The sequence below is a fragment of the Eschrichtius robustus genome, chromosome 2, assembly GCF_028021215.1.
Source record: "Eschrichtius robustus isolate mEscRob2 chromosome 2, mEscRob2.pri, whole genome shotgun sequence".
Classification (NCBI taxonomy): Eukaryota; Metazoa; Chordata; class Mammalia; order Artiodactyla; family Eschrichtiidae; genus Eschrichtius; species Eschrichtius robustus.
Window position 1 is genome coordinate 14,175,892 of NC_090825.1, and position 27,496 is coordinate 14,203,387.

Sequence of the window (27,496 nt, forward strand, 5' to 3'; positions counted from 1 at the left end):
CTGTGCTGTCTGCACTTCACAGTTTGGCCTTAAAATTACATACAAAGAAGACTTTCTTCCCTTGAGTAAACTTTCCACTTTGCAATGAATCATCTTCTAAAGTTTCTAATGCGGGTTGAGCAGGAACCATATGTCGTTTTCAGGTCTACGACTTCAGGGAGTTAATTTGGTCTCTCAAAGCTTATTTTTACCCGTGTTCTGAACATGTATGGTTGCTCAGTTTGAGTGGAGTGTGGCTACACCAAAATAAATTTTATGCTTAGTATCTAATTACCCAAGAAAACAAGCTGCCCCTCAATTCCCAACATTTTCTGAAAACCTTACTTAATTTTTTAACAAATAGGCCCTCAGTGGTTCAATGCTTTGGTTCTATAAGAAGGTGGCAAAATGGAACTCCCCAGAGGTCCAGTGGTTAGGAGTCAGCACTTTCACTGCCGTGGGCCTGGGTTCGATCTGAGGCCAGGGAACTAAGATCCCACAAGCTGAGTGGCATGGCCAAAAAAAAAAAAAAAACAAGTGGCAGAAAAAGGGGGTGTGTTGGATTCAAACAGCAGCTCTGTTGCTCTCATTGTTGGGTATGAAGAGGCTCGTATACCCAACAAAGGTGGAAGACAAATGATTCATTTCACACACCTCCCGATTGGCTGTCTGCTCCCAATTTAGCCATCTGTTGGCTACAGCTGGGCTTGGAGAAGAATTAAAAGTGACAGATTGACCCATAAAAGGATGACAAGATACTCAGCCAATGGCTCAATATCCACACCACGATTCCTGGGTACCGCCAATGACATTTCCAAAGAGCTAGTTTTATGTCCAACCAGCATCTTATAACCCAGAGCTGAATGTCTGAAAATTCACAAAAAGTGAATTTCACAGACGGAGTTTTATTTCCCTGATTTCCTAATAATTCAACCCACTGAAAGGAAGGATGAGGACTCACCGAGTACCTCTTACAATCTACTGCTTCAAAGAACTTGCCCCAGACAGCCTGTAGGCAGGGACTTAACTGATGAAGCAGCCCCGAGCCCCGGTCAGCAGCCCTGGCCAGGGCACATCAACATACTTGGCTGTCCGGACTTCCACGGTGCCCTTGAGCTTCTCCTCGCTGTCATTCTCAAAGTACATCAGCTTGGCCTGGCGGAGGACGAACCAGCGCTTCTTCCAGTTTCTCCTGGACAGCGTGGAGGAGCCGCCACCCTTCTTGTGCAGCCAGCCTTGCTTGAGCGCCTCCTGCTTGGAGCGGAACCACAGGAAGGTTTCGTCCTTGAGGACGCACCAGCGGCGTTTCCAGGTGTTCATGAGGCCACCTGTCTCCCCAGGGTTGGGTAGGAAGGGGTTTAAGAAAATCCGTCATATTGGATCATAAGATCAGTAGGTCTTAAGGTCCAGCCCATCCTTAACGTTGCACCAAATGACCCGCCCTCAGACACCCCCCGATGATGGGTGATCGCACTGCTGGGTCGTGTTCAGGGGGCACTGGGCAGGTATCACACTGGCTTGGTTGGATTACACAAGAACCCTTCCTTTTCTCCAAAGCAGCTCCTACTCACTTAGCTGAGAAATCCTGGTGAGGAGCTTAACAGCAAGACCAGTCAGGGGCTGATACTCTAACCCTGGGTTGAGGCAGGACCACGGATGGGAGTCGGGGGAGAACCACTTCCATATGGATGGATCATGCTTCTGTCCAAACACCCCAGGAAGGGGAAATTAGCTTAAAATGCATCAAAGTTGACACATTCCTTCCTTGTTTAGTCAGTGTGAGGAACAAGATTTATCAGTGACTCCAGAGTTTAGCGATAAACCCTAACTTACATCGGAAAAGAAAAGCATTATCGTCTGAAAATGGCTTCTACGTATAAGGTGTAACATTCAGAATATGAAACAAAGTAAGACTCCAAACCAAACTGTGACAGTACCTTAAAAATGAGAATTTAGCTGTAATTTACTTAGTGGAAAACTTTTTTTGGTTGAGACAAATTAGACAAGGATATACAGACATTATTTCTATACAGAATATATTTCTAATACTCTTCTAGCAGGATAATTTTATTTTAGCATTCTAGATTCCCCAAGGATGCTCAAAGAGTGACATCTTACAACCATGATTCAAAAATCTGCTTCAGCGAACCCACTGAAGAATAAATACTGCATCTACTTCAGTAATTATCAAGTGTCCACAAGTTATTTTTTTGATCAGCCAATAATAAAAATAAAGAACATTTAAACGTGGATACTGAAAGTAAGTATAAAGAAAATGCTTTCCTTTTACAGATTAGAAATAAATTTAAAACAGACCTTCTAAGATTAATTTTTTCAGTGGTTGCTTCAATGATTACAGATCTCAACTTCACAGCGGAACAAAAGACGCAAAGACAACACTGGTTTCTCTTTGCAGTGCAAGGCGCACTTGCTTCGCTGGCTTTTACAGACCGCTGCCCTTTCTCGCATCTACAGCACTTTCTGCTCACCTAGCTGAGAAGCCTTTGTGATCACACCAAGCGCCAGAGCTGTTTCCTAACAAACAGCAAACTTGCCAGGGAGTACCAGAAGGAAACTGTTTTTTCTTTCTTCTTGATGTGTGGCTTTAATCTAGGTTTCTCAAAACAAGCCAAGAGGAAACTGTAGTACAAAGTTATCCTATTATCTTATCGTCTTTGAATGATAAAGGTTATTCACAGCTGTTTCAAAGACACAGATTACAAGTCATCCCAAGAGCCCTCACCACCAGTCACTATACTGCTCTTATGTTATTGATGGGATTCACTCCCAGCCCTGCCCCCCCCCCCCCAATTCCGGGTGTTCCCTTCATATCTCATCTAGAGAATTTGATCAACTCTTAGTTTCGTGACTGTAAACACCTTTAGTAGTAGTAGGCTGGTGCAAACTCATCTACGCTCACAAAATAGAATCTGGTGGTTGGTTAGATTTTCCTTATCATTGGTTTCTTTGAAACTTTTGGTCACAACTTTAAGGCTTTATTAAACATTAAATGGTAATGCATCAGAGATTAAGTGGTGATGCAGTTACACAATAATTTGTTTTATTAAGAGATGAGTGTGCCACAAATTCACTTGCTTACCTTCTTGAGCTTTTAATGCTTTAATCTTGGGATTTTAGCGCTCTGAATGTATCTTTACTTTTTCCTAATCTTATGTGTTTTAATCAGACAATTATATAATAAAAGAATGCCATATATTATAAATAAGTGATTTACAGGGAATTTTGAGCTAACTTAGGGAACTAGATTAATTAGGGGGGAGGAAAATATATGAATAATAAAAAGCTTATATTCATTTATTCTGAGAAATGCATGAGAAAATCTTAAAATGCTACAATTAGATGCTTATTGGGTTATTAGGTTCTGATTTGTGATTACATTTTTTCCTTCATCCAATGAACTCTCGATTATTCGGTTAGAATTTCTCAATCTTTTTCATTCCAACGCTCCTACAAGAATTTCCATCAACCAGTGACTCTGGCCAATAGGAATCTCTCCCCTAAAAATAAACCTGGAGGGGTTTCTGTGAGCACCTGGGGGATCTGAGGCTGAGAACAGCAGAACTTTGAAAAGCAAATGAATGATGTTAGCAGTTAGACAGACACTGAAGATGGGGAAGAAAAAAAAAAAAAAAACAAATGAAAAGGAAAAGACATAGATGAAGAAGAGAAAATAATATTAAGGAGGGCAAAAGAGATATGAGAAAAGATAAATATGCCAACAGAAGACAGAAGCAAAGGCAAAGAACAGAAGAAACAGGGAAAGGGAACCCAGAATAAAAAGGTTTTCATGGGGGAAGAAGAAGAAAAGGAAAAGGGAAGAAAGAAAGATGGCAGTAGAAAAGAAAGTGAAGAGAAGGGTCAGAGAAAACATAAAAAACTTGAACCATCTGGGGACGATGGATCTTGTTATGTCTGCCCCATCCCCAAGATTTGGCCTCTTTCCCCTCATCGAGTCGAGGGCCGTGTGAGAAACCAATCCGCTCTTTAGATGACCCGCGTAAAACTCCTACCAAAAATTGGTGATGATTATGGTTTCTCATGATTCCTGTCACTGATTTGGAAGTCAAGGTCAAGAACATGGATAAGGCATGGGTACGAGGTCCTGATTAAGCACTTTTCCAGAAGGAGGATGCTTCAAGGTCCCCAAGTATTAAGGTTCGGCACAGTACATTCGAAGTTTAACAGCAATGCAAAAAATACGATTAAAATTCTTATCATGAGCAGGGGATAGACAGTAGGCGTCGCAGGCAGTTTAAGCCAGGGGTGATCCTCTCTCAGATCTTTACTTTCCCATGTATAAGGGTGTCTAATACTCCTGTGGGAGGGAAGAATGCAGCTTGATCATGGTAATGGGCTGCACTAACCCCAGCAACATACATGTGTGTTTGTATGTATGTGTGAGAAAGAGAGCGGAAAAGATGTGGGAAGGAAGGAAGGAAGGAAGGAAGGAGAAGAGCACAGATATGAGAGAGACATGGAGGCAACAGGGAGAGAGGGACTGAACGCGGTGACAGTGTTGCAGACCCTTTGTCCTAACGCCGCGTGGTCCGCTAGGGTCACCCGCATCACACAACCACGGCATCCTCCATCCACCTAACACGACCTCACACCAGGTAAGGGGTATGTGGGATGACTTTCTCAGCCCTCCTCCTTCAGCCTCAGTTTCCCATCACTTCACCCCCTAACCCAGGCACCAGGGTGGCTGCAGGTCGTACCTTTCATGTACAGGAAGCTGTGGAAGTAAGGCAGCGTGACACAGCTGTACACAGAGTCCCGCCGGTATGAAAGTTCATCGTCCGTATCAAACCGAGAGTCGAAGTCCTCTTCACTATCTTCAAACTGGACCGAGAGAGAGAGAGAGAGAGCCAACAGTGAGCAAAAAGGACAGAAAACAAGTAAAGGAAATGCCCAGCACAGGTCAACACTGAAAAAATGAAAACAACGGACAAAGAAGCAACATGCTGCTTCGTCACAGTGCGACGGAGTGTGGTCATCAAAAGAATTCAGAGTTACAAAATACTGACCTTTGGTGTCAAACGGTCAGTTGACTTGATACGTAACACATGAGACATATTTTAATCCCAAGGCTATGTATTCAAAGTACAACGCTGCTGTTTAAGTGTACAATTTTAATCAAACCATCCAAGAGTTAATTCCCTTTAAGTTTTTGTGCTAAAAATATCTTCAAGGACTGCCCTGGTGGCGCAGTGGGTAAGAATCTCCCTGCCAACGTACGGGACACGGGTTCGAGCCCTGGTCCGGGAAGATCCCACATGCTGCGGAGCAACTAAGCCCGCGCGCCACAACTACTGAGCCTGCGCTCTAGAGCCCGTGAGCCACAACTACTGAAGCCTGCGTGCCTAGAGCCCATGCTGCACAACAAGAGAAGCCAGCGCGATGAGAAGCCCTGTGCACCGCAAGGAAGAGTAGCCCCTGCTCGCCGCAACTAGAGAAAGCCTGCGTGCAACAACAAAGACCCAACACAGCCAAAAATAAATAAATTAATTTAAAAAATAAAAAATATATTCTTAAATAAACAAACAAATAAATAAAAATATCTTCAAGCCTCAGAAAGTCAAGGGAGTATTTAACGCATGGTCAAGGGAAGAAATAAAAGTAAACTATAAATAAATCCAGAAGCTGGAAAGAGCACGTTTAAGCCCTTAAAGGTTCCTCCCTTACAACCAGAAAAATATACATAACGTCCTGCAGTGGGCGGGTGAAGCTACCGTCAGGAAAGGTCTCTGAAGTGCCCCTGGCAAGTCTCGTTCCGGTTTAGGGCGGGTCTCATTTCCCAACCCGCTGCAAAGCCAGCACAGACACAGCCAGAGTCTCCACTGAAAATGCCAGTTTTCTTAGGCTTTGGGCAAGACGCAGTTCTGGGTTTTGCGTTCAACCTCCAACAGGCACCAAGTTCCACTTACTAATGCGACGATTGCTTTTGGCAAGAGAAAGGGGTTTAAGGCCAGCCTTAAGAGCCTGGCTTTGGAATCCTGGCCCGTTCTAGGGGGGATGTCTTCCTCCAAGGGATGGTGCAACGGGGGCGCGGATGACGGACAACTTCCACCCCGGCGTGGGCAAGCCGGGGCCCCGGGAGGACAGTGGGTACTCACCGAGGACTGGGCCCCCTCCGAGCTGAACCGGTAGGCCCCCGAGCTGTTGTAGGTGCCCACGGAGCACCGGTAGTCTGGGGACCACTGGCTGCTGTACGAGTTGGAGAAGGTCACGCTGCTGCCAGAGGTGACGGCCCCGTCCTCGTAGTCGTCCTGGTCGTAGCTGTAGTCGCCGTCCGGGGAGGGCAGGCCCCCGGGGGTCTGGGGCATGCAGTAGGTGGGCTCCCCGGAGGAGGAGTCGTGCTCCGAGGGGGCCAGCAGCACGGTGCCGTCGGCGCCGGGGCTGGTGGGCACCACGGTGTCGTTCATGTAGGGGTCCTCCTCCGAGGACTCGTCGCTGGTCCGGATGCCACTGGTGCGCTGGTCCGAGTGGCCGTGCTCGCTGGGGTTGGGCGAGTCCTTGAAAGCATCGTCGTCGGCCTCGAAGCCCTCGTCCACCTCCTCCTCCGGGTAGGGCTGGCTGAAGTTGAAGCTGGGCTTGTCGCCGCAGGCACCCTCGGCCAGGTCGGCCCGCGCGCCCGCGGACCCGCTGCCCACCGACAGGGAGCGCTCGATGTTGCGGACGCACTCGTCGATCTCGTCGAAGTTGAGCGACTCCAGGAACTCCTGGGCGGCGCGGCAGGCTTCGTCCTCCAGCCGCCGCAGCTCCTCGTCCCGCAGCTGCTGCAGCTTCTGCAGGGAGGCCTCGGTCAGGGACAGCTCCTGCCTCTCCTTCATGCGCTGCAGGTCCTCGATTTCCTTCTCCAGGCGCAGGATCTCCTCCACCTGCCTGTTCTCCTTCTGCTTCTCCAGCTCCCGGCTCAGCTCGGCCTCCCTCCGACGCTTCTGCAAGGCTTCCTGTTCCCGCTGCGTCCTCGCTGCCTCCTCCTGGGTGATTAAGTTACAGTGAAGCCGTGAGGCAGGGCTCTAACCCAACTGACTGGTGTCCTTATAAAGAAGAGGGGATTGGGGGACACACACACGGGGCACCGAGGAAGCAGGTACACAGGTGCAAGGCCACGTGAGGACACAGCAGCGATCTGCAAGTTACAGAGAGAGGCTTCTGAAGAAACCAACCCTGCCAACACCTTGATCTTGGACCTTTAGCTTCCAGAACTGTGAGACAATCAATTTCTGTTATTTAATCTGCCCAGGCTGTGGCACTTATGTTATAGCAGCCCGAGCAAACGAACATAGTGATTATACTGGTCTAGAGCTATCATGCTGTCGTGATTCACACTGAAATCTTAGACATTCACACATTTTTACCCAATTGTAATGGGTTAGAAATTGCAGCATAAACAGCTCTAAAATTCTTCCTCCTGTATATTTATTTTAGCTTTGAATCCTTCTCCCTACATCTTTATTTTAGTTTCAAATCATTGAGGCAAAGTGTTTGAACTGGGAAGGTAACAGACAAGATGTCATGTTGTCACGGCATTCTTCACCTGTTGGGCGCGGAGCTCAGCTTCTCTTCGTTCCCTCTCTCTTTCTCTGAAAATAGTCAAGAAAAAAAGACAGTGAAAATAAACGAAAGCAATGAAAAAAATCCGAGACCCACTTTTCAGAGAGCGAACTTTTTAACAGAAGCTTTGCAAAAGACAACTTAGAAGTGTGAAGGATGGATAGGGTCTCTTCCTTTGGCAATATACTTATTCTTTGCATGAATAAAAATACCACAAAACTGGGTCTTCAACGCTGCTAAGGAATTTTATCTGAGCCACCAAGAGTTATTGTTTCAAACAGCAGGTTCCATCGCATCCACTGGGAATTCCTGCTGCGAGGCTGGATACAGAGCATAAAAACTCCAAAGGTGTCCTCCTGTCTGTTTCATCCAAGCCAAGAAAGGTCCCATACCTGTCCTCCTCCTCCCGTTTCCTCTTTTCTTCCTCTGCCCGTTTCCTCTTTTCCTCCTCTGCCCGTTTCTCTGCCAGCAGCTGTCTGTAAACTCTCCGGGCAATCTGACCTCGGAGTTGCTTCTGGAAAACCACGGCTGCTTTTTTCAGGTGCAAAAATCTCCTCCTCAGAAGAAATGCTCTGTAATTCTTCTGTATGATCACTACACAATAAAGGACCTTCTTGTATTGCTTTCTGAAAATGAGAAGAGAAACAGCACAACAGAATAACTGTGGAGGTAATGAGGCTTCGAGCTCTTTACGTGAGTTTACGTTAATGTTACAAGACAAGAGAGCAGGACCTCGTTTGGGGCTGATCCGCTCATAACAGGGACTCATTATAGGGAGCCGACAAGGAGGCCCTTGTGGGCAAAACAAAACAGAAGAAAAACAAAAGAATAACAACAAACGAAACTCAAGCAAGACCCTATCATCATGTTGGCTAAATAAACACATCACTCCTAATACTGACTTTGAAAGGTCCTGGCAGGAAGTTGGGTTGTAAACAGAACCAGGAGATGTGATATATTTTCCTGTCCTTATGAGGAAAAAAGAAAAGGATGTGCCACAGCAGGACGGCTGTGTACTTGAGAACATGTAACGTACGGTGACGAGCAAGGGTTCGGGTGGCCCGCAGGTCCGCAGAGGTGGACAGAACTCAGATGCACAGGAAAAGAACCTGCCTCATTCGGCAAACCCTGGAGAGGGGGCCACTGTGGACCCAATGGGATGACAGCAAAGTCAACAGGCGAGCTGCCTGTGGCTTCAGTATGTGACCCAGAGGAACTAGGGAGATGTTTAAATATGTCGCCCCGTCCCCTGATGTCGCTGCTCTGAGACATCAGGAGCCCCTTTTCCCATTTCCTGCCCAGGTCAAGCCAACTAGGTGCTGGCATTGCTAGTTACGAGCACTGCCCTGCGACTCTCCTTAGCCTGGTCCTGACCTGAACCCATCCAGGTCTATTTTAAATGAAAGCATATGGCCAGGGCCACCCCACCTGGTGACACACACGGGGGACGCCCCCTCCCGTCCACGCACTTCTTACCGTGCCAAGTAGCCCAAGACGTGGGCCCGGATCACCATGGCCGCCCGCGTCACCTCCTCCTCCCGCCGCTTCTCCAGTTTCTGCTCCAAGGACTCGCGAAGGAAGACCTGCCCAGGAGAGAGCAACATGTCACGTCCACAGAATGTGCCAGGTACAGGTAAGGCGTTTCTGAGTCAGCTGTGTCTTTGGTGGGTAAGGCTTTTTTCTTTCTCTGATTTGCTCCAAACACAAACGGCCATGCTGTCCAGCACAGGGAATCTCAAATTCCTGGTGGGGAAAGGATTTCTTTTTTTGTTTTAAACTTCCCATCTGCCACAGACTAAGACCTTTGTAAAATATAGTAAACAATGTATTACTGGAAAGCAAAAACCAAAGGAGTATATAAAATCCAAGTCCCGTCTTCTCAGTTATTATTAGTTCAACAGGCATAAGATGACTGTGAAATTGCCATCAAGTTTATAAATACTTATCTCACTGTGGGCTGGGACAAATAGTTCATGGACCAACACCAGTACTACATTAAGTCTAAGTAAGAAGATATCTAGAGAGACTCGCTACATTAAAAAGGAGAAGGAGGGGGGGAAGGGGGAAAGAGGGGGAGGAGGGGGAGGGGGAGGAGGAGGGGGAAGGGGAGGGGGAGGAGGAGGGGGAAGGGGGAGTGGGAGGAGGGGGAAGGGGAGGAGGGGGAGGAGGAGAAGAAGGAGAAGAAGAAAGGACAAAAGAAAGAAAGGGAGGGGGAAAAAAATCCAAGAAATTTGTAAAATGTTACTTTGCCATCACGTGGAAACTCTCCCTTCATGCCTGTCAAATGATTACGATCAAAGCATCTTGGCCTCAAAAATAATGCACATAAAAAAATTGACATTTAAGAATGTAATTCTATAAACTGTTTGCAATTAGAACTGAATCATTTAAGTTATCTCGGTTCAGCCATGGCAAGAAAACTATCAATAGAATCGGGACAAAGAGATTGTAACTATTTGCTGGCCTGTTTCTGCCCGTGGGCACCTCAATCCTATGCTTACCATTTATATAAGCCTAAGTGTGTCTGGTAATTGGCATTTGTATCAGAATTCCTAATATTTGAAAAGGTATGAAAATACTGAGACCCTCCCTCCCTCAATCATGGTAGCTTTTAATTCTGTAATTTTCAATGTGATGCATAAGGAAGTTTGGAATTATCTCCTAAAAACAAACAATTTTTTTTATGCTTTTCTATTAACGGTCACCTGGAGGCACTGGTCGGGGGGTGGTTAAATGACGCACTCCCTCACTCACGACTTCTCAATTTATGCTCCAGTGAGTCATTCTGGCCTAGGATGATGCGTTCTGTCCTCTTGAGGGCACATTTTTCCAGATTCTCTGCTCTGGCTCTTCCAAGACATTTGGGCAAAAAAGCAAATAGAGACTCCCACCATCATGTGACTCACAGAAGCCTTACCTACTCCCGCTGTGGGTTCCTGAGCATTTGTAAAACTCTCCCACCAAATAATTCTCTCAGAAAAGCTTTTCATACAATTCTCTTCCTATAATTGCAATTAATATGCTCTGTTGATGCATAAAGAGACTGCATCTTGAGCAAAAAAAAAAAAAGTTTAATGTAACAAACATCAGCTACGAGCATAAAGCTTGTTAGTTCAGCAATGAGAAAAAGTTTTCAGAAATATGAAGCAGTTTTCATCAAGACTGGACTTCAAAGAAATATTTAAACTTCTCTTTGAGACGATTTTTTGATATTAAGGATCTTAGTCTAACGCTGTTGCTCTGGTTAGTGTTTAAAAGAAAAAGCAATGAAGTCAAATCTTGAACAAGAGTGGTGATGGTGGTGGTGACATCATAAAACAAAAGCATCGATGCCAACGAGCAGTACATTCATCAGATGAACAAATAGGAAGCTTTATGAAGGAAAGAGCGTCTCACACCTTATCAGAAGCCTAGGGACTGTCTTGGTTGGAATCAGAGTCAGAGAAATACCTGCCTTAGTTTCACGCCCATCAAAGAGAGCTCTATGCTCTGCCTATTAGATTTACTTCCACATCTTTATCTATCAATAGATTCTTTCCATAACCCGAAGGGCAAACGGAGTAAAATGCTTTAGAGACCTAACTTGGCTTCATTAAGAACATCCACCCTGAATTTATGCAACAACACACAGAAAGTGATGCCAGTTCTTCCAGCCCAGTGGTGTCCGCTGCCACGTTGCCATGTCCCCAGGATGCGGCCAAGATCGACTCAGCAGGATCCAGCTGCTGTGAGCGGAGGCGCCGGCCTCGTCAGGCATCATCAAGCAGCTTAGGAAGGGGCAGTGCGCGCTCAGGGGGCTGCTCGGCTGACCTTGACTCAACATCCAATACGAATAGTTTCTCATGGCTTTTCCTATCATTTGCTTACATAGCTCAAGAGCCTATGGATTATTCCAGTAAAATGTCTTTATAGAATACCTCTTGCAGGCTTTATTGCCAGAGAAGAAATAAGGTCTGGCAATGTAGTCCACGGACCAGAAAAGTAAAACGTGCCAGAGTCACAAGGCAGAGGGAAAAGTCAAAACCAGAAAAAAAGAGGGGAGCAGCTGTTCACCTCCGTCTCCCTAAACTTGGCTTCTCAGCAGGGACGTACGGCAGGATCTCCTGCTCGGGCTGTTCCAGAGGCTTGGACAGGCCTCCTGGCTTCTTTAGGGATGCTTCCCCAGCAGATAAGAATCCTTGCCTTCCAAAGACCAGATGTGTTTTAAGCCAGTGAATTCAGACCTGGCGCCATGTTTAATTTGCTGACTACAGCGCTGCCCACATTTCCCTCTGTCATGTAAGTGTTGACAGAAACTTCTTTACCAGAAGATTTAGATATTTGTTAGAGGTTCAAGGTTTTAAAAGCAAAGACCTCTGGCGGCAACACTGACTGAAACACTGCTAGAGTATAATTAAGTCAAATGTTGGTCAAGGTCAGGGCTATTTAGTGGATACAATTTAAATGCTCTCATATTTCCATTTACTTCCTAATATTTATGTGAAATGATAAGCTTCCATCCTACTCCTACTTCCAGGGTGTCACCAATTAAAATTTAACTCCTCTTTAAACATTTCCTTTTCTTGAATACTCTTCTGATCATGCCAATTCACAGTGAGCTCTCTCCTGGAGCTGTGTCCTTATTCCTTCAAGAGATCACACTGCATAATTTATCAGTTGTATGGGATGACTTATCTCCCAGCAACTTAGTAAACTGGGGGCAATGCCCATGTCTTTATGTCTCCGTGTCCCTGTGCTACACCCAGTTCTAAGTCTTGCTGGGGCCTGATTCCCATCGTAAATTGTAAATGAAGTTGGATTGATTTTTCAGAGCTCAGAAAAGAGACCGGTATTGGCTGGGTGAGTCAATAATCTTTGATGTTATTCCATGGTATAAGGCAGTGAGACAGGAGGAGGATATCAGTTTACAGAGAATGTAATACCTTTTTAATTAAAAAAATCAGAGCAGACTATATTATACTGCCAAGAGCTCCACTTGAACCAACTTCTTTAGAAAGTTCTTTGAGTGACTCAACATACAACAATTTTGTGCCATCACTTTATAGTTTTTTAGCATTTAACAGACACTGACTGAGCTCCTACTATGTGAACTCCTACTACGTGCACTGTGTTGTGTAGAAGAACGAACAATGAACTCTACATTTTCTATTGGGTGATTGTAGACAAGTCACCAGGCAATACCAAGACAACATGACAGCATGTTAAGTGTTATAACAGGGTAGAAAACAGAAAGATGTCAATGACAGAGGAGGGGGCTTAGCCCAGTTTAGGGGTGAGTTTTGGTGCAGGGTGCAATGAAGAATGTCAAAAAGGATTCCTGTCAAAGCCTGCATCTAAGCAGAGACTTGAAGGATGAGTTGGCTAAACGGGGTGGAGGGGAGGGTGGAGAATTCCAGGTAAAGAGACCTATAAACCTGGGAGGACACACCCCAAAGTGACCCCCAATGAGTTACGCCCTTGTTTAATCCTATTAGTGTGGGTGGAACCTGTGACTTTGTTCTAGAACATGGCAAAGGTGATGGGATATCACTCTTATGGATATGTTACATTATATAAGACTCCACCTTAGGAGACTGGAGCAGAAGCGTCTCCTGCTGGCCCTGAAGAAGTGGGAGGGCCTGGGAGAGGGGTCAGGTGGTTAGAAACTGTGGGGGGACCTCTAGAAGCTGAGAGTGGCCCCAGGGGGCAGCCAGCAGGAAAAGAGGGTCCAGTGGGACTGCAGCCTCAGTCCTACAACTGCAAAGAATGGCATTCTAGAGCCACGTGAGCTTGGAAGAGGACTCCAATCTCCAGAAGGGAATGTAGCCCCAGCTGACACTCTGAGACCCTGACAGAGGACCAGCTGAGCTGTGCCTGGACCCCTGACCCATAGATACCATGAGGTAATTGGTGTGTGTTGTTAAAGCTGCTAAGTTTATGGTTGTCTGTTACACAGCAATAGATGACTAATACAATACCTCTGCATGCCATCTCTACCTTGTTAGATGTTTGCATCTTAAATCCCTGGCCAGCTGAAATCCTTCAAGAGCAGAAGAGTATGTTCATTATACACTTTCCTTTGCTAAATGGCCTCCAGGTGATGCCTAAATACTTGTCATTAATCTCACATCAATGTTATAGACTGAATGTTTGCCACCCCCCCCCAACCCCAATTCTCATGCTGCAGCCCTAACCCCCAATGTGACGGTATTTGAAAGTCAGGCCTTTAGGAAGTAATTACGTTTAGGAGGGTGGGGCCCCATGATAGGATTAGTGCCCTTATAAGAGGAGGAAGAGAGACCAGAACTCACTCTCCACCGTGTCAGGACACAGTAAGAAGGCAGCTGTCTGTAAACCAGGAAAGAGACCTTCACCAGAACCTGACCATGCTGGCACCCTGATCTCAGAATTCCAGCCTCCAGAACTGTGTGAAATAAATGTCTGTGCTTAAGCCACCCTGTCTATGGTATTTTATCAGAGAAGCTCTGAGATGAAGACAGTCAAACTGCAAGATATGTGTCTCTCTTTCCCTCTTCCTCCTCTTTCTTTTTTTTTAAACAAAGAAACTCCTAGGTTAAAAACATAATCTGAGCAGAATCTTTAAAATATTTCTCTGATGCTGCATTCCTACTTGTAGAGTCAGGAGGATGAGGCTTGAGGAACACCTCTTACTTTTGAAGACAACCATACACTCAAAGGCCGACCCCCAGCTGCCTGCATTTCTGCCTCTCCTGTGTGATAAGACCCTGGAGGTGGGTGGCAGAAGGAGAATGGAACCCCAAATGAGGGTTCTGGAAGTTCCTGATACAGGGAGAAGAGGTCATACTGCCAATTTTATGGCTAATTTTTGCTGTTGAGGCCAGACTGCTTATCACTCAGCTAAGGGGTAAAGGCCTCAGTCACACCTGCATGTTTAAAAAAATGGATTTCGGACTACTTGCTGGTCTCCCACACAACAGCTCCTGTGGTGCAGGGAGAACATTCAGTGTTCTATTCTAATAATGCAAAGTTAGAAGGGTCTGGGGTCTCACTTCTTAGATGCCAGAGGCTGCCCAGTTCTTCCCTGGCACTGAGTTGCCCATCAGCCAACATTTGTTGACTGACTGAATGAAAACACACGCACTTAGGATCCGATGCTTCAATGTGTCCCCAAGAACAGAGTCCCTGTAAAGTCAAGGACTTCAGAAAAAAGATTCACGTTGGGAGGACAAAGAATATGGCTGGCACGATACGATGGGTATCTTCCCGACATTGGAAAAACAGTTGGTTAGTAGTCATCACAGAACACCGAACTCAAACATCTCTCAGGGGGTTGATGGGACGGTCGTTCTTTCTCCGAAGTTTTACCTTCGTCTTCCCCAGCTGCCACTCGCTGTTGGAGGTGTCATAGAGCTGCAGCAGGGCCGTGCACTTGCCCCTCACGTCCTCGGGCAGAGCCATGTTCCTCGCCAGCACCTTATACCTGCAAAAGAAGAATGCCCAGCGTCACCTTGTGCTAAAATCCTTTCCCCAACCCCTCTGCAAAGAAAGAGGGTCTCTGCAGCTCCGTCTTGCCTTTTGTAAAAATCCTGGAAGGGTCTTCGGACGGCATACCCAGCTTTCCGGATCCTGACCGTCTCCAGCATCCCGGAGTACCGCAGCTGGTTGACCACAACTGCCTGGTCAAACTGGTCGGGCATCTAAAACATGCCAAGAGGTGAGAAGATGACGTTAAGAAGACCGCCCTCCCCCCATGGTTTTACACACACACATTTTGAACCTACACAAATGTACAGAAAACAAACCCCACCCCACATACCCACAGCCTAGCTGCAACAGCCAGCACCCGTGTCAATCCGGCCCCCCATCCTTAGCCCACGTACTCCCTGGCCTTGGATTTTTTTTGAAGCAAGTCCCAGATAGTACACTCTCATTTGTAAATATATCAGTATCACTTTTTTTTTTTTATTTTTTGGCCGTGCTTTGCGGCATGCGGGATCAGTTCCCTGACCAGGGATGGAACCTATGCCCCCTGCAGTGGAAGTGTGGACCACTGGACCGCCAGGGAAGTGTTCCAGTATCATTTTTTAAATAGAACCACAACACTATCATATCTTAAAAGATACCAATAATTCATTGATATTAATATCCAGGTTCAAATTTCTGATTACTTTACAAATATCATAAACGGACCACCATTTTTAATGCTACGTTTTCCAAAGAATCTTAAGTGTCATGCAAATATCACTTTATTTACTTTTTAAAATTCAATTTCCAGGCATTTTTTTAGTTGAAAAATGCAGTGACCCAGTGAGGGCTGGGGGAGGGGTTAGGGGCTGGGGAGGAAAAGGAGAGTTTGTACGTGGAGAAAACAGACAAAAATGAAAAAAAATTAATTTCCTCAATTTCTAGTCAGATACCCCATTTATCGAGCTCCATGCTATGATCACTAAATAAATTAATCCCAGAACATACAAACAAAAGACAGAGGAAATCAAGCCAAGACTTAACATTCTGAACCATATTCTCTTATCTGTTCAGTTGCCAAACAAACTGGTGTTGCTGACAGGACAATGGTCTTTCAGGGTAAAGCCCAAAAGTATGCCATTTCCCACTCACAGCTTTTTGGGCAGTGATTTGTTTTTTAATCCAAACACCCCATTTCCCTTTAATTAATTCGTATTTTCTTATCTTACACAACTGTGTACAAAATGACTGAAAAATAGCGCCATAGAACACAAGTACATTGTTAAAAAGTGCAAAGACGGTAAGTGGCTTAAATTTGCGAGCCTTAAAAACACAGCCAGTCATTAACACAAAATCAGGCTGAAAGCCGTGTTATTCTGTATGCTTTCCAAGCTAGCAAAAAAATAAATCTGAAGAATGCTCTGCAAATCTCCCTTGCAGCGTTTGATGGAAAAGCTGCCATCATATCCAGCAGGATGACTTGTCTCATATTTAATTTCTCCTACAAACACTGGGGTCAGATGTCTCTACTCAGCAGTATTCTACCGGAGTCTAGCCAATAAATAAGGGCGAATATCCAAAGAACTGGGGCTCACTGGTTTCTGGTCTTAATTATTTCAAATATCCCTAGACGAGAAAGAGTAAAATAAAAGCATGAAAAAATTAGCCTTGATAACTCCTTTACCTTATCTTCGGATTGAAACACAGAGAGAGGCAACTGTTCTGAGGGTATTTGGTTAAAATGCTTCTGTTAGATTTATTTGGGAATATAATCTGAACAGTAGCAATCCACAACGACCAGTAGAGAGCTAATATAAAACAAACACTGAATAAGGCATCAGACTTAGTTAACTTTGTTAATTCACAGAGAAACCTACGAATTTCATATCTAATCATTTGATGCTCAAAGACTTGTTAAGTAAATTTTAAAAAAAAACTCCCTAAATCTCTCTCAAACTTTCACTGTTCCTGACCCATACTTTTTTCCTTGCTCCTTTTCTTTCAATCTCTACATAACGAAGTCCGTACAATTCCTTAGTTTGGCACTAGTTATTAAAACACTCTGAAAAATATTACTAAAGGGACACCCCATCCAAAAAGTGCAGCCGCACTTACCATCTTCCAGTCCCTCCGAGGAACATTCCACCTTCGGTTTGGCTCTCAGGCCAAAATTCATATGGAAAACAACTGCCACGCTGACCTTTTCGCCACAGCTAAAGACACTGAACAATAATGAACACCATTCCTGTGCTTTAAAAAGTGCTCGGTCGCCATGACAACCCCTTCCATTCTCGGGCTAATTAGTGTGGTGTGGTTGTAGGATTTCATACAGCCTGGGGAGGGGAGGGAGGGTGGGAGGGAGCCACCAGGAGTGGCCACTCTCCAGGCTCCCATTGTGATTGTGCTTCTGCCCCTTCGCAGAAATTTAACCGGGGGAAGGGGGATCTGTTCGCAGATTGTCGCCCTGGGCAACACACAGGGCAATCACAAGGGGAGTAGACCTGTATTTCCATTGGTGGGTCTCAACTTCCCTTTCTTTCTGGTGAATTTAATGTTCAAAGATGACACAGCTGGAGGGTGGGCAAGTCACAACTCAAAGCATGTGGCCTTTCAAAACGTCACCTAATGCACTCCAGTCTGTACTGGTAACTCGTTTTCCAGAACTGGAGGTCCTCCCTCCCAAGACTGCCGGCAGTGTCCTAACTGTGAAGTTTGATGGCCGACAGCAAGGGAGGATTTGGGAAGTAACAGCCATAAACCGGGGCAATTATAGTCCCAGGAGTCTGGTCTTGATCCGTTTACTGAATATCAATGATTAAACACCTACTATGCGCCAAGGTTTTGTGATTCATGCTTGCTGGAAACAAAAAGGCGGGGGGCTGGATTCTTTTTTGTCTTATATCAAAACCCCTCACCAGAGTAGTACATTCATTACAACCGATGAACCCACATGACACATCCTAATCACCCCAAGTGCATATCCGACGTCAGGGTTCACTCTTGGTGCTGTACATTCTATGGGTTTTGATGACTATGTAATGACATGTGTCCATCATCAGAGCATTGCACAGAGTGGTTTTGCTGCCCTAAAAATCCTGTGCTTCATCTATTCACTTCTACCTCTCCCCAACAGCTGGCAACCACTAATCTTTTTACTGTCTCCACAGCTTTTTTTTTTTAAGACTAATTTTTTTAAAGAGGAGTTTTAGGTTCACAGCAAAATTGAGAGGAAGGTACAGAGATTTCCCTTATACCCTCTGACCCTCACTTGCATAGCCTCACAGGGCTGATTCTGTTTCCAAGGACCCTGAAATTTAGGAGGGTGACAGGTATGCCAAACATCACTACTTATATAGTAGATGGCCTACTATAAAACCGTATTAAAAATTAAAGTTACGTTCCTTGGGAACACGGGACAAAGAAAAGTACTGAGGGGGTATGGGTGTCACGTGAATTTGAACCCAGGTCTGACCCAGAGTTTGGGCTCTCACAACTCCTACTCACTGCTGGAGGGGAAGGGACATTCTACACAGAGAACACAGCACAAACCAAAGCCAAGAGGTGGAAAGAGAACCTGGCATGTTCAGTAGTTAAGTCCGGGACGGAACGGGGAGGTGGGCAGGGACCTGAGCTGTTGGTGGACACGGCACTCAAGTTTGATGCCACTGTTTCCAGGATCAGGAGCTGCCCGCCGGGGGCAGACCTGTGCTGTAGAAGGATCCCCGTGTTGGTGGCAGCAAAACTGGAAACAAGACCAGAGGCATGGCTGGGTCTATTTTGATATCATGCCCATCATGAAGTGTTAGGCGGCCGTTAAAAAATAAGACCAAATTAAAGACGCCCCAGTTAACTCTCAAGCCTTTTTGCAAGGTGAGACAAAGAAGATGCAGAAAAGTATGTATGACAGTCTCACTGCTGTAAAACAATGACCCCATCAAATAAAACACCTGCTCTATGTGTGTACATGTGTGTGAATATACACATTTAGATACACAATGTGCAGAGAAGGATAGGAGGAGACATGCCAGGCTGTTATTGAGTGGGGGGCACTACTATGGGTGGTGGGAAGAAGAGACAGCTAAGAAAAAAGGGGGGAAAATGAGACAGCACTAAAAGAAGGCAATAATCACGTATGTACAATATGAAAAAGTTCTATTTGGCTATATATCTTTGAAGACACTTTTTTTTTACAAAGTAAAAAAAAAAAAAAAAAAATCAGGTACAGAATGGATTGTAGAGGTCCTGCTTTGAACAACGTGGACGTAAGAGGCAGAGAAGCAGGGAGATCGGGGTGAAGCTGCTCTAAGGGAACCTTAAAGTGCAAACAACCCAAATGCCCATCAACTAATGAGGAGACAAACAAAATGGGCTTTCTATCCATAAAACGGAATATTACTGGCCATAAAAAAATGAAGCGCTGCTACCTGCTACAACATGGATGAGCCTTGAGAACATTATACTAAGTGAAAGAAGCCAGTTACGAAACACCACGCGTTACGTGATTCCATTCATGTGAGACGTCCGGGACGGGAAATCTACGGGGACAGAAGGTAGAGTGATGGCTGCTAAGGGTTGGTGGAGGGGATGGGGAGACAGAGGGGGGACAGCCAAGAAGTAGGGCATTTCTTTTTTTAATAAATTTGTTTATTTTATTTCTTTATTTTTGGCTGCGTTGGGTCTTCGTTGCTGCGTGGACTTTCTCTAGTTGCGGCGAGCGGGGGCTACTCTTCGTTGCGGTGCGCGGGCTTCTCATTGCGGTGGCTTGGCTTGTTGCAGAGCACGGGCTCCAGGCACGCGGGCTTCAGTAGTTGTGGCTCGTGGGCTCTAGAGCACAGGCTCAGCAGTTGTGGCGCACGGGCTTAGTTGCTCCGCGGCATGTGGGATCTTCCCGGACCAGGGATCGAACCCGTGTCCCCTGCATTGGCAGGCGGATTCCCAACCACTGTGCCACCAGGGAAGTCCCCTAAGGGGATTTCTTTTTGAGGTAATGAAAGTGTTTTAAGTGTCTGCGGTGATGGTTGCACATCTCTGTGAATCTATGAAAAACCATTGAATTGTACACTTCAAATGAGTCAGTTGCATGGTATGTGATTTATAGCTCAATAAAGCTTAGGAAAAAAAGGTACTGTAAAAGCCAGACTGACACGGAGGCATTTAAAATGGACAAAAAGACGGATGCAAGAGAGTTTGTATCCTGGAGACAGGGTTAAATATATTTAGCTTCAGGTAATTTAATTCTAAAAAAAAAAAAAATTAGAACTCTCTCCTCTACAATCTGAAAAAATAAAATTTCAGAATGCCTAGACAAAACAAATGACTGGTAACAGAGCATGCTAAGCCTCCACAAAAATCAATTACGGGCAAGCCCAAGCTTCTGCAGCTAAAAACCTAAATAAAGGGCAACAGACGTGCTGGCAAACAGGGACACAGGACAGGGGAGTTTTTACAACAACAAAGAAAAGAAAAAATGCATTTATTTGTTAATGAATGTGATCACCCCGAACATTACCTAGCCTTCCATAATTTCAAAAATACTGCATAGAGACAATAAGAAGTGTGACGGTGCACTTGGAAATAGTCACCTGTCCTCGGTAAGAGGACAGTCAATCTGCGCTTATTTAATTAAAGAAAATAGAATGAGTTAATTACCTGTGGACCCTTGAAGTTCTAATGCTTTTCAGCATTTGAGGTCTCACAGAAACCAATGGAGAAGCCCTGAGAAGAGTCCAGGGAGAGGGGGTGGGGTGGGAATGCAGCCTGCCACGCAGAGGTCAGGGGGGGCTGGCAGGGGCCAGCCAGGACTGCAGAGAGAAGGAACTGTCCTCTGATGGCCAAAGTCACACACACACTGATTAAGCATTACATCGACTGGAAACCGAGTCAGGGGGTGGTGGGAAATCCAGCTCTGCTGCTGAGGTTAGACCCTCTCCATGCCTCAGAGTCTCCTGAAGAGAAGAGACACCCTGAGGGGAGAGAACAAGCTGGACAAAGACGTATGATTGGCACAGAAGTGACTCTTATTTCACTCTGCTGTCATCCACTGTTAGGTAATATCACTTAACATGGATCTATGAGATCAATTTTTTTTTAAAATCTGATATCAGGGGAGAAAACTATTCTCTCTAGAAGAAATGACATGCTTAATCTGAGTCTACATTCATAAATCGATGACTATTATAACTCACGGTAACTTACTTACACACCTTGTGCCAAAGAGGAATTAAGGCAAGATAAAATAAACTGAAAATAAATACGGTGATTAAAAGAAAACACACAGTAGAAAATGCATTGTATTACCCTTTTTGCCTTGGCTGACAGGAAGCTCAAAGTTAAGTTTCCTTCTCAATGCTAACTTCTGTCAACCAGGTATTTTATTTTGCCTTAATTTTTGAATCATTTTTCATAGATGTTAACAGATTCTCAATTCCTTTAAGGAGCCTATATTATTTTTATAGTCTAAGATGGCAACCATAAAATATACAATCTTAAAAACATTAATAATTTTGAAAAAGAAGAATTCTATTATTCTAACCTCAAAGATCTACTGATGATTATACACATAGAATTTCAAATGCTTGTTTAGCAGCCTTGCAGGAACCAAGTCCTCTTGTTTGTGCGAGGTACCCACAGCAATCCTTCAACTCATACAGCACTCGAAGGCAGAAACCCGATGGGTAGGTTCGATGAGTAATATTATTGCATTTTGCGGATAAGGAAACTGGAAGTGAGCAAGGCTAAATGACTTGTTCAAACCAGTCAATATTTGCTTAAATCAAACAATTAAAGCTCAAAGAGCTTTGCATTCCTGAAAACTAGTATGTGAATCAAACTTGATCCGAACCATATTTTTCTACTGACATGTTATAAAACCGGAGGCATATTTCCAGAGGATATAATTCTCAAAGGAGTGAGCTGGAAACTTCTTTAGGGAAAAGATTACAATGAAATCCAGGCAGAGAATGCACCCTATACTGTAGCATTTCCAGGAACACTCGGTCTTTTGGGCACGTGGAGACATTTTCTAAAAATTTTAACACTAAGGAGGGGGCCTTAGGGACAACCTGTCAGGTGCTGACCTGGTGTAAATACAGGCGATACGAAAAATCACAACTCTAAGGGCCACAGCAACGCAGAGCAGAAACCGGCTCACTACACTGTGAGTTCAGCCAAATACCTACACACAGAAGTAACTAGTGAACAGAGGAAACCTTTTGGAAAATCAAATAGCGAACTGAGCAAATCCATCTCCGGTCACTGGTCCCATTAACACAGACAACGAAAGGCTGACAACACCGTTACTTTGTGTCTCAGCGTCAGAGGACTGACAGAATTCAAATGTTCCTTGACCCACTTGTGGTTGCAACTCCACCTGCCTCTCCTCCCTGGATACCACCTGCCAAGGACAGGAGCGCGAGAAGAGCCGATACACCACAGTGGACGGAAGAACACACTCAGAACACGCTGAACTCCATCCCGTGGAAGGAGCCCGCAGGTGACAACATATTTAATCATGACTGCTTTTGCTTTAATAATAAATGCAACTTGATAATTCAGGCGGGTGCTTCTGAACACAGGCTACAATTTATTTCCAGAAGGGGGTCCTTCTCTCCCTTTTAAGACGACGCTTAATTTATTCAAAGTCTAAAAACCAGCCACTTGATAGGATCTCAATGTCTTAGAGGTGAGGTAAAAGTAAACATTACTTACTATTTTCATCAATCAAAAGTATTTATTAAGAACCTTCCATTAACTGAGCAACCAGAGGCAACTGTATGGGATGACCCAGAGCAAACCCAGCCTCTGCTCTGACCCGACAAATGCAGGTTCTCTTTGGCTCCAATCTGCTTGGAATGGAATATGGAAGCAAGCCCTGGGCCTGGCGATACGGGTCCTCAGAGCACAGAGTAACCAGATATGGGATCTGAGCATTATGCCAACACTTGTTTTATTGCCCTACCTTAGTAGCCTAATACAAAAATAATTTTTTAAAACTTTATATCGATAAGATTTACCCCCAATCCAACACTGGTAGATTGTTTCTCAAAGTGAGTGGTATAACATTCTAAAATTAATTAAAATGAAAGAGTTCTACTTTTCTCATTGTGTTTTTTAATGGCTCCTGACTGACTTCCTCTGTGAAATGCTGTAAACTTTATCTACATACATACTAGCTCTGCACTGGAGGGACTTATTACACAGTCCGTATCATGGAGGATTAGTATCCAGCGTCCCAAGAAATGTAAAATAAGTTGATTCTTGGGTAAAACCATTACATGATTCTTCATCTTGCTATGTAAACATTGTGGAGTGAGAGACACCAGCATTACAGAGACGATTTAATATATTAGGTATATCTGTATTTGCATTATGATCATGGGATATACCTTTACCCTAATTCAACTTCAAACACAAACAAGCAAACAAATCTTAAGAAGCCTGATAACCCTTCATCAACTTTAAGAATTAAAAATTACATTAGAGTTTACCAAGTCAATTATGTTACACTTATAAGATATCATGCCCAACCTTACACTGAGTGGCGACAAGACTCCTGTCCTCACTCCCTACTAATTAACAAAAAATTAAGACGGAAAGCCCCTCGATCTTTATTTGCTGTCTTTGTTACATCAAATTCTCAGAAGCAGTTAATAAATAGCGTAAGTTTATCATGCTTTGAACAGTTTTCAAAAGCATGGTTACTAAAGCAGCAGTATAACTTTCCTGACCTTGAAAAGGAAGTAAACAAAAGCCAATTAAACTAGAGACAAAGGGTCTTTTGTCTCACATCAGTCATTTCTCTCTGGGGCTGTTCAACATTTGACACAGTTGTTGCCACGTGCTAAGTTCCACGTTTTGAGAAAAGAGGCAACTCCATCCCCCTCCCAGGCGAGGAAGGGGAAGCATCATGGTTACGTGACTGGTTAAAGCCTGGGGGGTCAGATTACAGAGCATGGAAATTTCTCACTCACCCAGTACAGCCTTCAAACCGCACCCTTCCCAGACAAGCACCGTTTAAAAGCAAGGAACTTCAAGCTCTGTTATAGGTGGAAACTGTGGTCCTCACCTCAGATCCATGCAAACCCCAACTACTTAATGCGAAGAAAACTTTGAACATAAATAATATACACATGCGTACATGAAACCTTCCTAAGGCATAGCCTTAGCCCCATTATACCCCCTCCCTGTTCATGAATTTACAGTGCACCCCAAATTAAGACAAGGACTTCAATTTCACATTGGAGGCCCCCCCCAGTAAGCTCCAATCTACCTCTCCAGTCAATACACCCACACACACCCTCCACGTTTTAGTCAAATTAGAGATAACTCTAGCTGTTTTCTGACTAAAACCTTCACTTCCTGTCTTATCTCGGATGAAGCCAACTTCTCCACCTGAAATGTCCTCCCGTTGTCTCTAACTGTTGAGTTTCATGGATCTTTTAGGGGTTTCTCAAATACTCCCTCCTCAATAAAATTGTTCTGGATGTATCCAACTGGTGCCATCTGTGACCTTGACCATGCTGTTCCTCGTGTCACTTTTTTTTTTTAAATTGAAGTATAGTTGATTTACACTGTTGTGTTAGTTTCAGGTGTATAGAGAAGTACTTCAGTTTTATATATATATATTTACATATATATTTCTTTTTCAGATTCTTTTCTATTATAGGTTATTACTAGACACTGAATATAGTTCTCTGTGCTATACAGTAGATCCTCGTCGTTTATTTTATATATAATAATGTGTATCTGCTAATCCCAAACTCCTAATTCATCCCCCTCCCTTTTCCCCTTTAGTAAACATAAGTTTATTTTCTATGTCTGTGAATCTATTTCTCACAATTTTTTTTATACCCATTAGACATATCCATGTGAACCCTCATAAGAGTATAAATTCCTTCGGGCAGGAGCTGAATCTTATGAATTTCTCACTAAACTGTTGACCACTGGACTCGACACCTCAGATAGGTACCCACTTATCCTACTGTATTGCATAAATGTAAGGGTGGTCCTGTTTACAGCTGTTTCAATGTACTTGTTTGGTGATAACTTAGAAACAATATCAAAAGCACAGTACATGAAAGGAAAAACTGGTAAGTTAGATTTCATTAAAATTAACTTCTCTGTGAAAGACACTGTTAAGACAATGAAAAGACAAGCAATACACTGGGAAAATGTTTGAAAAATACACAGCTGAAAAAGACTGTAATCAAAATACACAAAGAACACTTACAAGTTGACAATACGAAAAAACAACCCAATTTTTAAAAAAGGCAGAAGATCTGATCAGAGACACCATCAAAGAATCTATAGGGATGACTAAGAAGCATATGGAAACACACTCAACATCAGGTATCTCAGGAAACTGCAAATGAAAACAATGACATGCCACTACACACCTATTAGAATGGTAAAATCCAGAAAACTGATTAACACCGAGTGCTGACAAGGATGTGGAACAACAGGAACCTTAACTCACAGCTGGCTGAATGCAAAATGATGCAGCCAATTTGGAAGACAGTTTCTTACAAAGCTAGACATAGTCTTAACATATAATCCAGCAATCATACTCCTAGGTACAGCCACTCCTCTGTACCTACAGGGGATGGGATCCAGGACCCCACCCTCCATGGACACCAAAATCCACATATGTTCAAGTCCCTTACATTAAATGGTGTAGTATTTGCATATAACCTATGCACATCCTCCTGTATACTTCATCTCTAGGTTACTTATAATACCTAATACAATGTAAATGCTACCTAGATAGCTATATAAATAAAATGTAACTGCTATGTAAATAGTTGCCAGCATGTGGCAAATTCATGTTTTTCTTTTTGGAACTTTCTGGAATTTATTCTCCTGAATATTTTTGATCTGAACATGGTTGAATTCCCGGATGTGAAACCCTTGGATCAGGAGGGCTGACTGTATTTACCCAACTGAGTTGAACACTTATATTCACACAAAAACATACACGTGAATGTTTATAACAGCTTTATTCATAACCATCAAAAGCTGGAAGCAATCATCATGTCCTTCAGTAGGTGAATGGAAAAGAAACTGGGGTACATTCATTCAACTGAATATTATTCAGATTTTTTTTTTTTTTTTAAAAGCTGTCAAGCCCTCAAAAGACAGAGAGGAACCTTATACACATAGTGCTAAGTGTATGTATGTGATTCCAATTGCATGATACTCTGAATAAGGCAAAGCTATAGAGATGGTAGAAAAATGAGTGGTTGCCAGGACCTGGGGGAGGGCTGAATAGATAAAGAAGAGGGAAATTCTAGGTTGGGGAAACTATTCCATATGATACCATAACGGTGGGTATGTGACATGATACATTTGTCAAAATCTGCAGAACTTTACAGCAAAAGAATGAACCCTGGGGGATCATCCCAGGAAATAACTCAGATTGTCACAAAAGAACCTAAATGTATTACAAATGTATGAAACAACATCACGGGAAAGACTTGGGGGGGAAAACCTGCAACTAAAGTAGCTTTGGACATGGAGTCTACTCAGTCTAAGACTTAGAGGCAAAAGGAGTCACGATACTGATACCGCTATATGTTTACACTGGAATGGAACAATTAAGTAGATGGATGGTGGAAGAAAACCTTAATGAAACTAATTCTGCCCAACTAGAGTTGATTTGCTTCCATGAAAACAGCAGCGGAACAACCCAACTCTAACGCTGGCTTAACCCCAACTCTAAAGCATGCCAGTCACAAGGTCCAAGCAGTCCTCAAAATGTGTTTCTAGAGAAGAAGCCGAAAACACAGCTCAATACACACCTATTTTTTCAGCTGTTTATATGACACAACTGGAATGTGTTTCTATGGGAAAGAGTTCAGGTCAAGATGTACTGAAGGCACTTTTCAGCATAGTATTTAATGAGGACAGATGTAAAAGACATTGGGAGATAACAAGTAAAGCCTTGTTTTCTCCATTATCATTACATGAAAGAATAATGCATGCAAAGGTGTTTTTTTTTTTTTTTTAATCAAAAATATAGAGAATATATGTAATGAAAAACCCACAGCTCTCCTGGAGAAAACCACCCTTGCCAGTTTCCTGTGTTTTCTTCCAGACGTATTCTATGCATGTATAAATGTAGGATTGTGTGTGCATGTATACAGATGCATGCATGCACATACAAATAAATACAAGCTTCATTTTTTTTGGAAAAAAAAAAAAGCAGACGTGTTTGACGTTTTGCTCTGTTCGCCTAAGATCATCCTGGAGAATTCCCTGTGAGGACATACAGATCTCCCGTGTTTTTTCACAGCAGCACACTATATCATTACCAGAATGTGTCTAATCAGCTCCCTATGGAGGGACATTTAGGTTGGTTCTACCCTTTGCTGTTTTCTATTCAGCTTCTACTGAATGAAAGGAAATAAAGTGGAACCCTGGAGTCCCCACACCAGAAAATTTCCTGTCAACACTTCCATCCCTGGCTCCATCCCTGACCCCCTTTGTTTCATGGTGAATGCAGTCCTGTACCTCTGGT

General features: G+C 43.9%; 1 protein-coding gene across 1 annotated transcript in view; it reads right to left on the reverse strand.

Moving 5' to 3' along the window:
* The window catches only part of MYO10 (myosin X), a 212,473-nt gene that overhangs the window by 21,361 nt on the left and 163,616 nt on the right, over positions 1–27,496 (reverse strand). Inside the window, exons 20-27 of the mRNA XM_068535172.1 lie at positions 15,091–15,215; positions 14,884–14,998; positions 9,034–9,140; positions 7,950–8,183; positions 7,541–7,586; positions 6,114–6,980; positions 4,716–4,839; positions 1,064–1,307 (exon numbers count right to left, since the gene is read on the reverse strand). Of these exons, the coding sequence (XP_068391273.1) occupies positions 1,064–1,307; positions 4,716–4,839; positions 6,114–6,980; positions 7,541–7,586; positions 7,950–8,183; positions 9,034–9,140; positions 14,884–14,998; positions 15,091–15,215 (1,862 nt within the window). The remainder of the gene's footprint in view (positions 1–1,063; positions 1,308–4,715; positions 4,840–6,113; positions 6,981–7,540; positions 7,587–7,949; positions 8,184–9,033; positions 9,141–14,883; positions 14,999–15,090; positions 15,216–27,496) is intronic.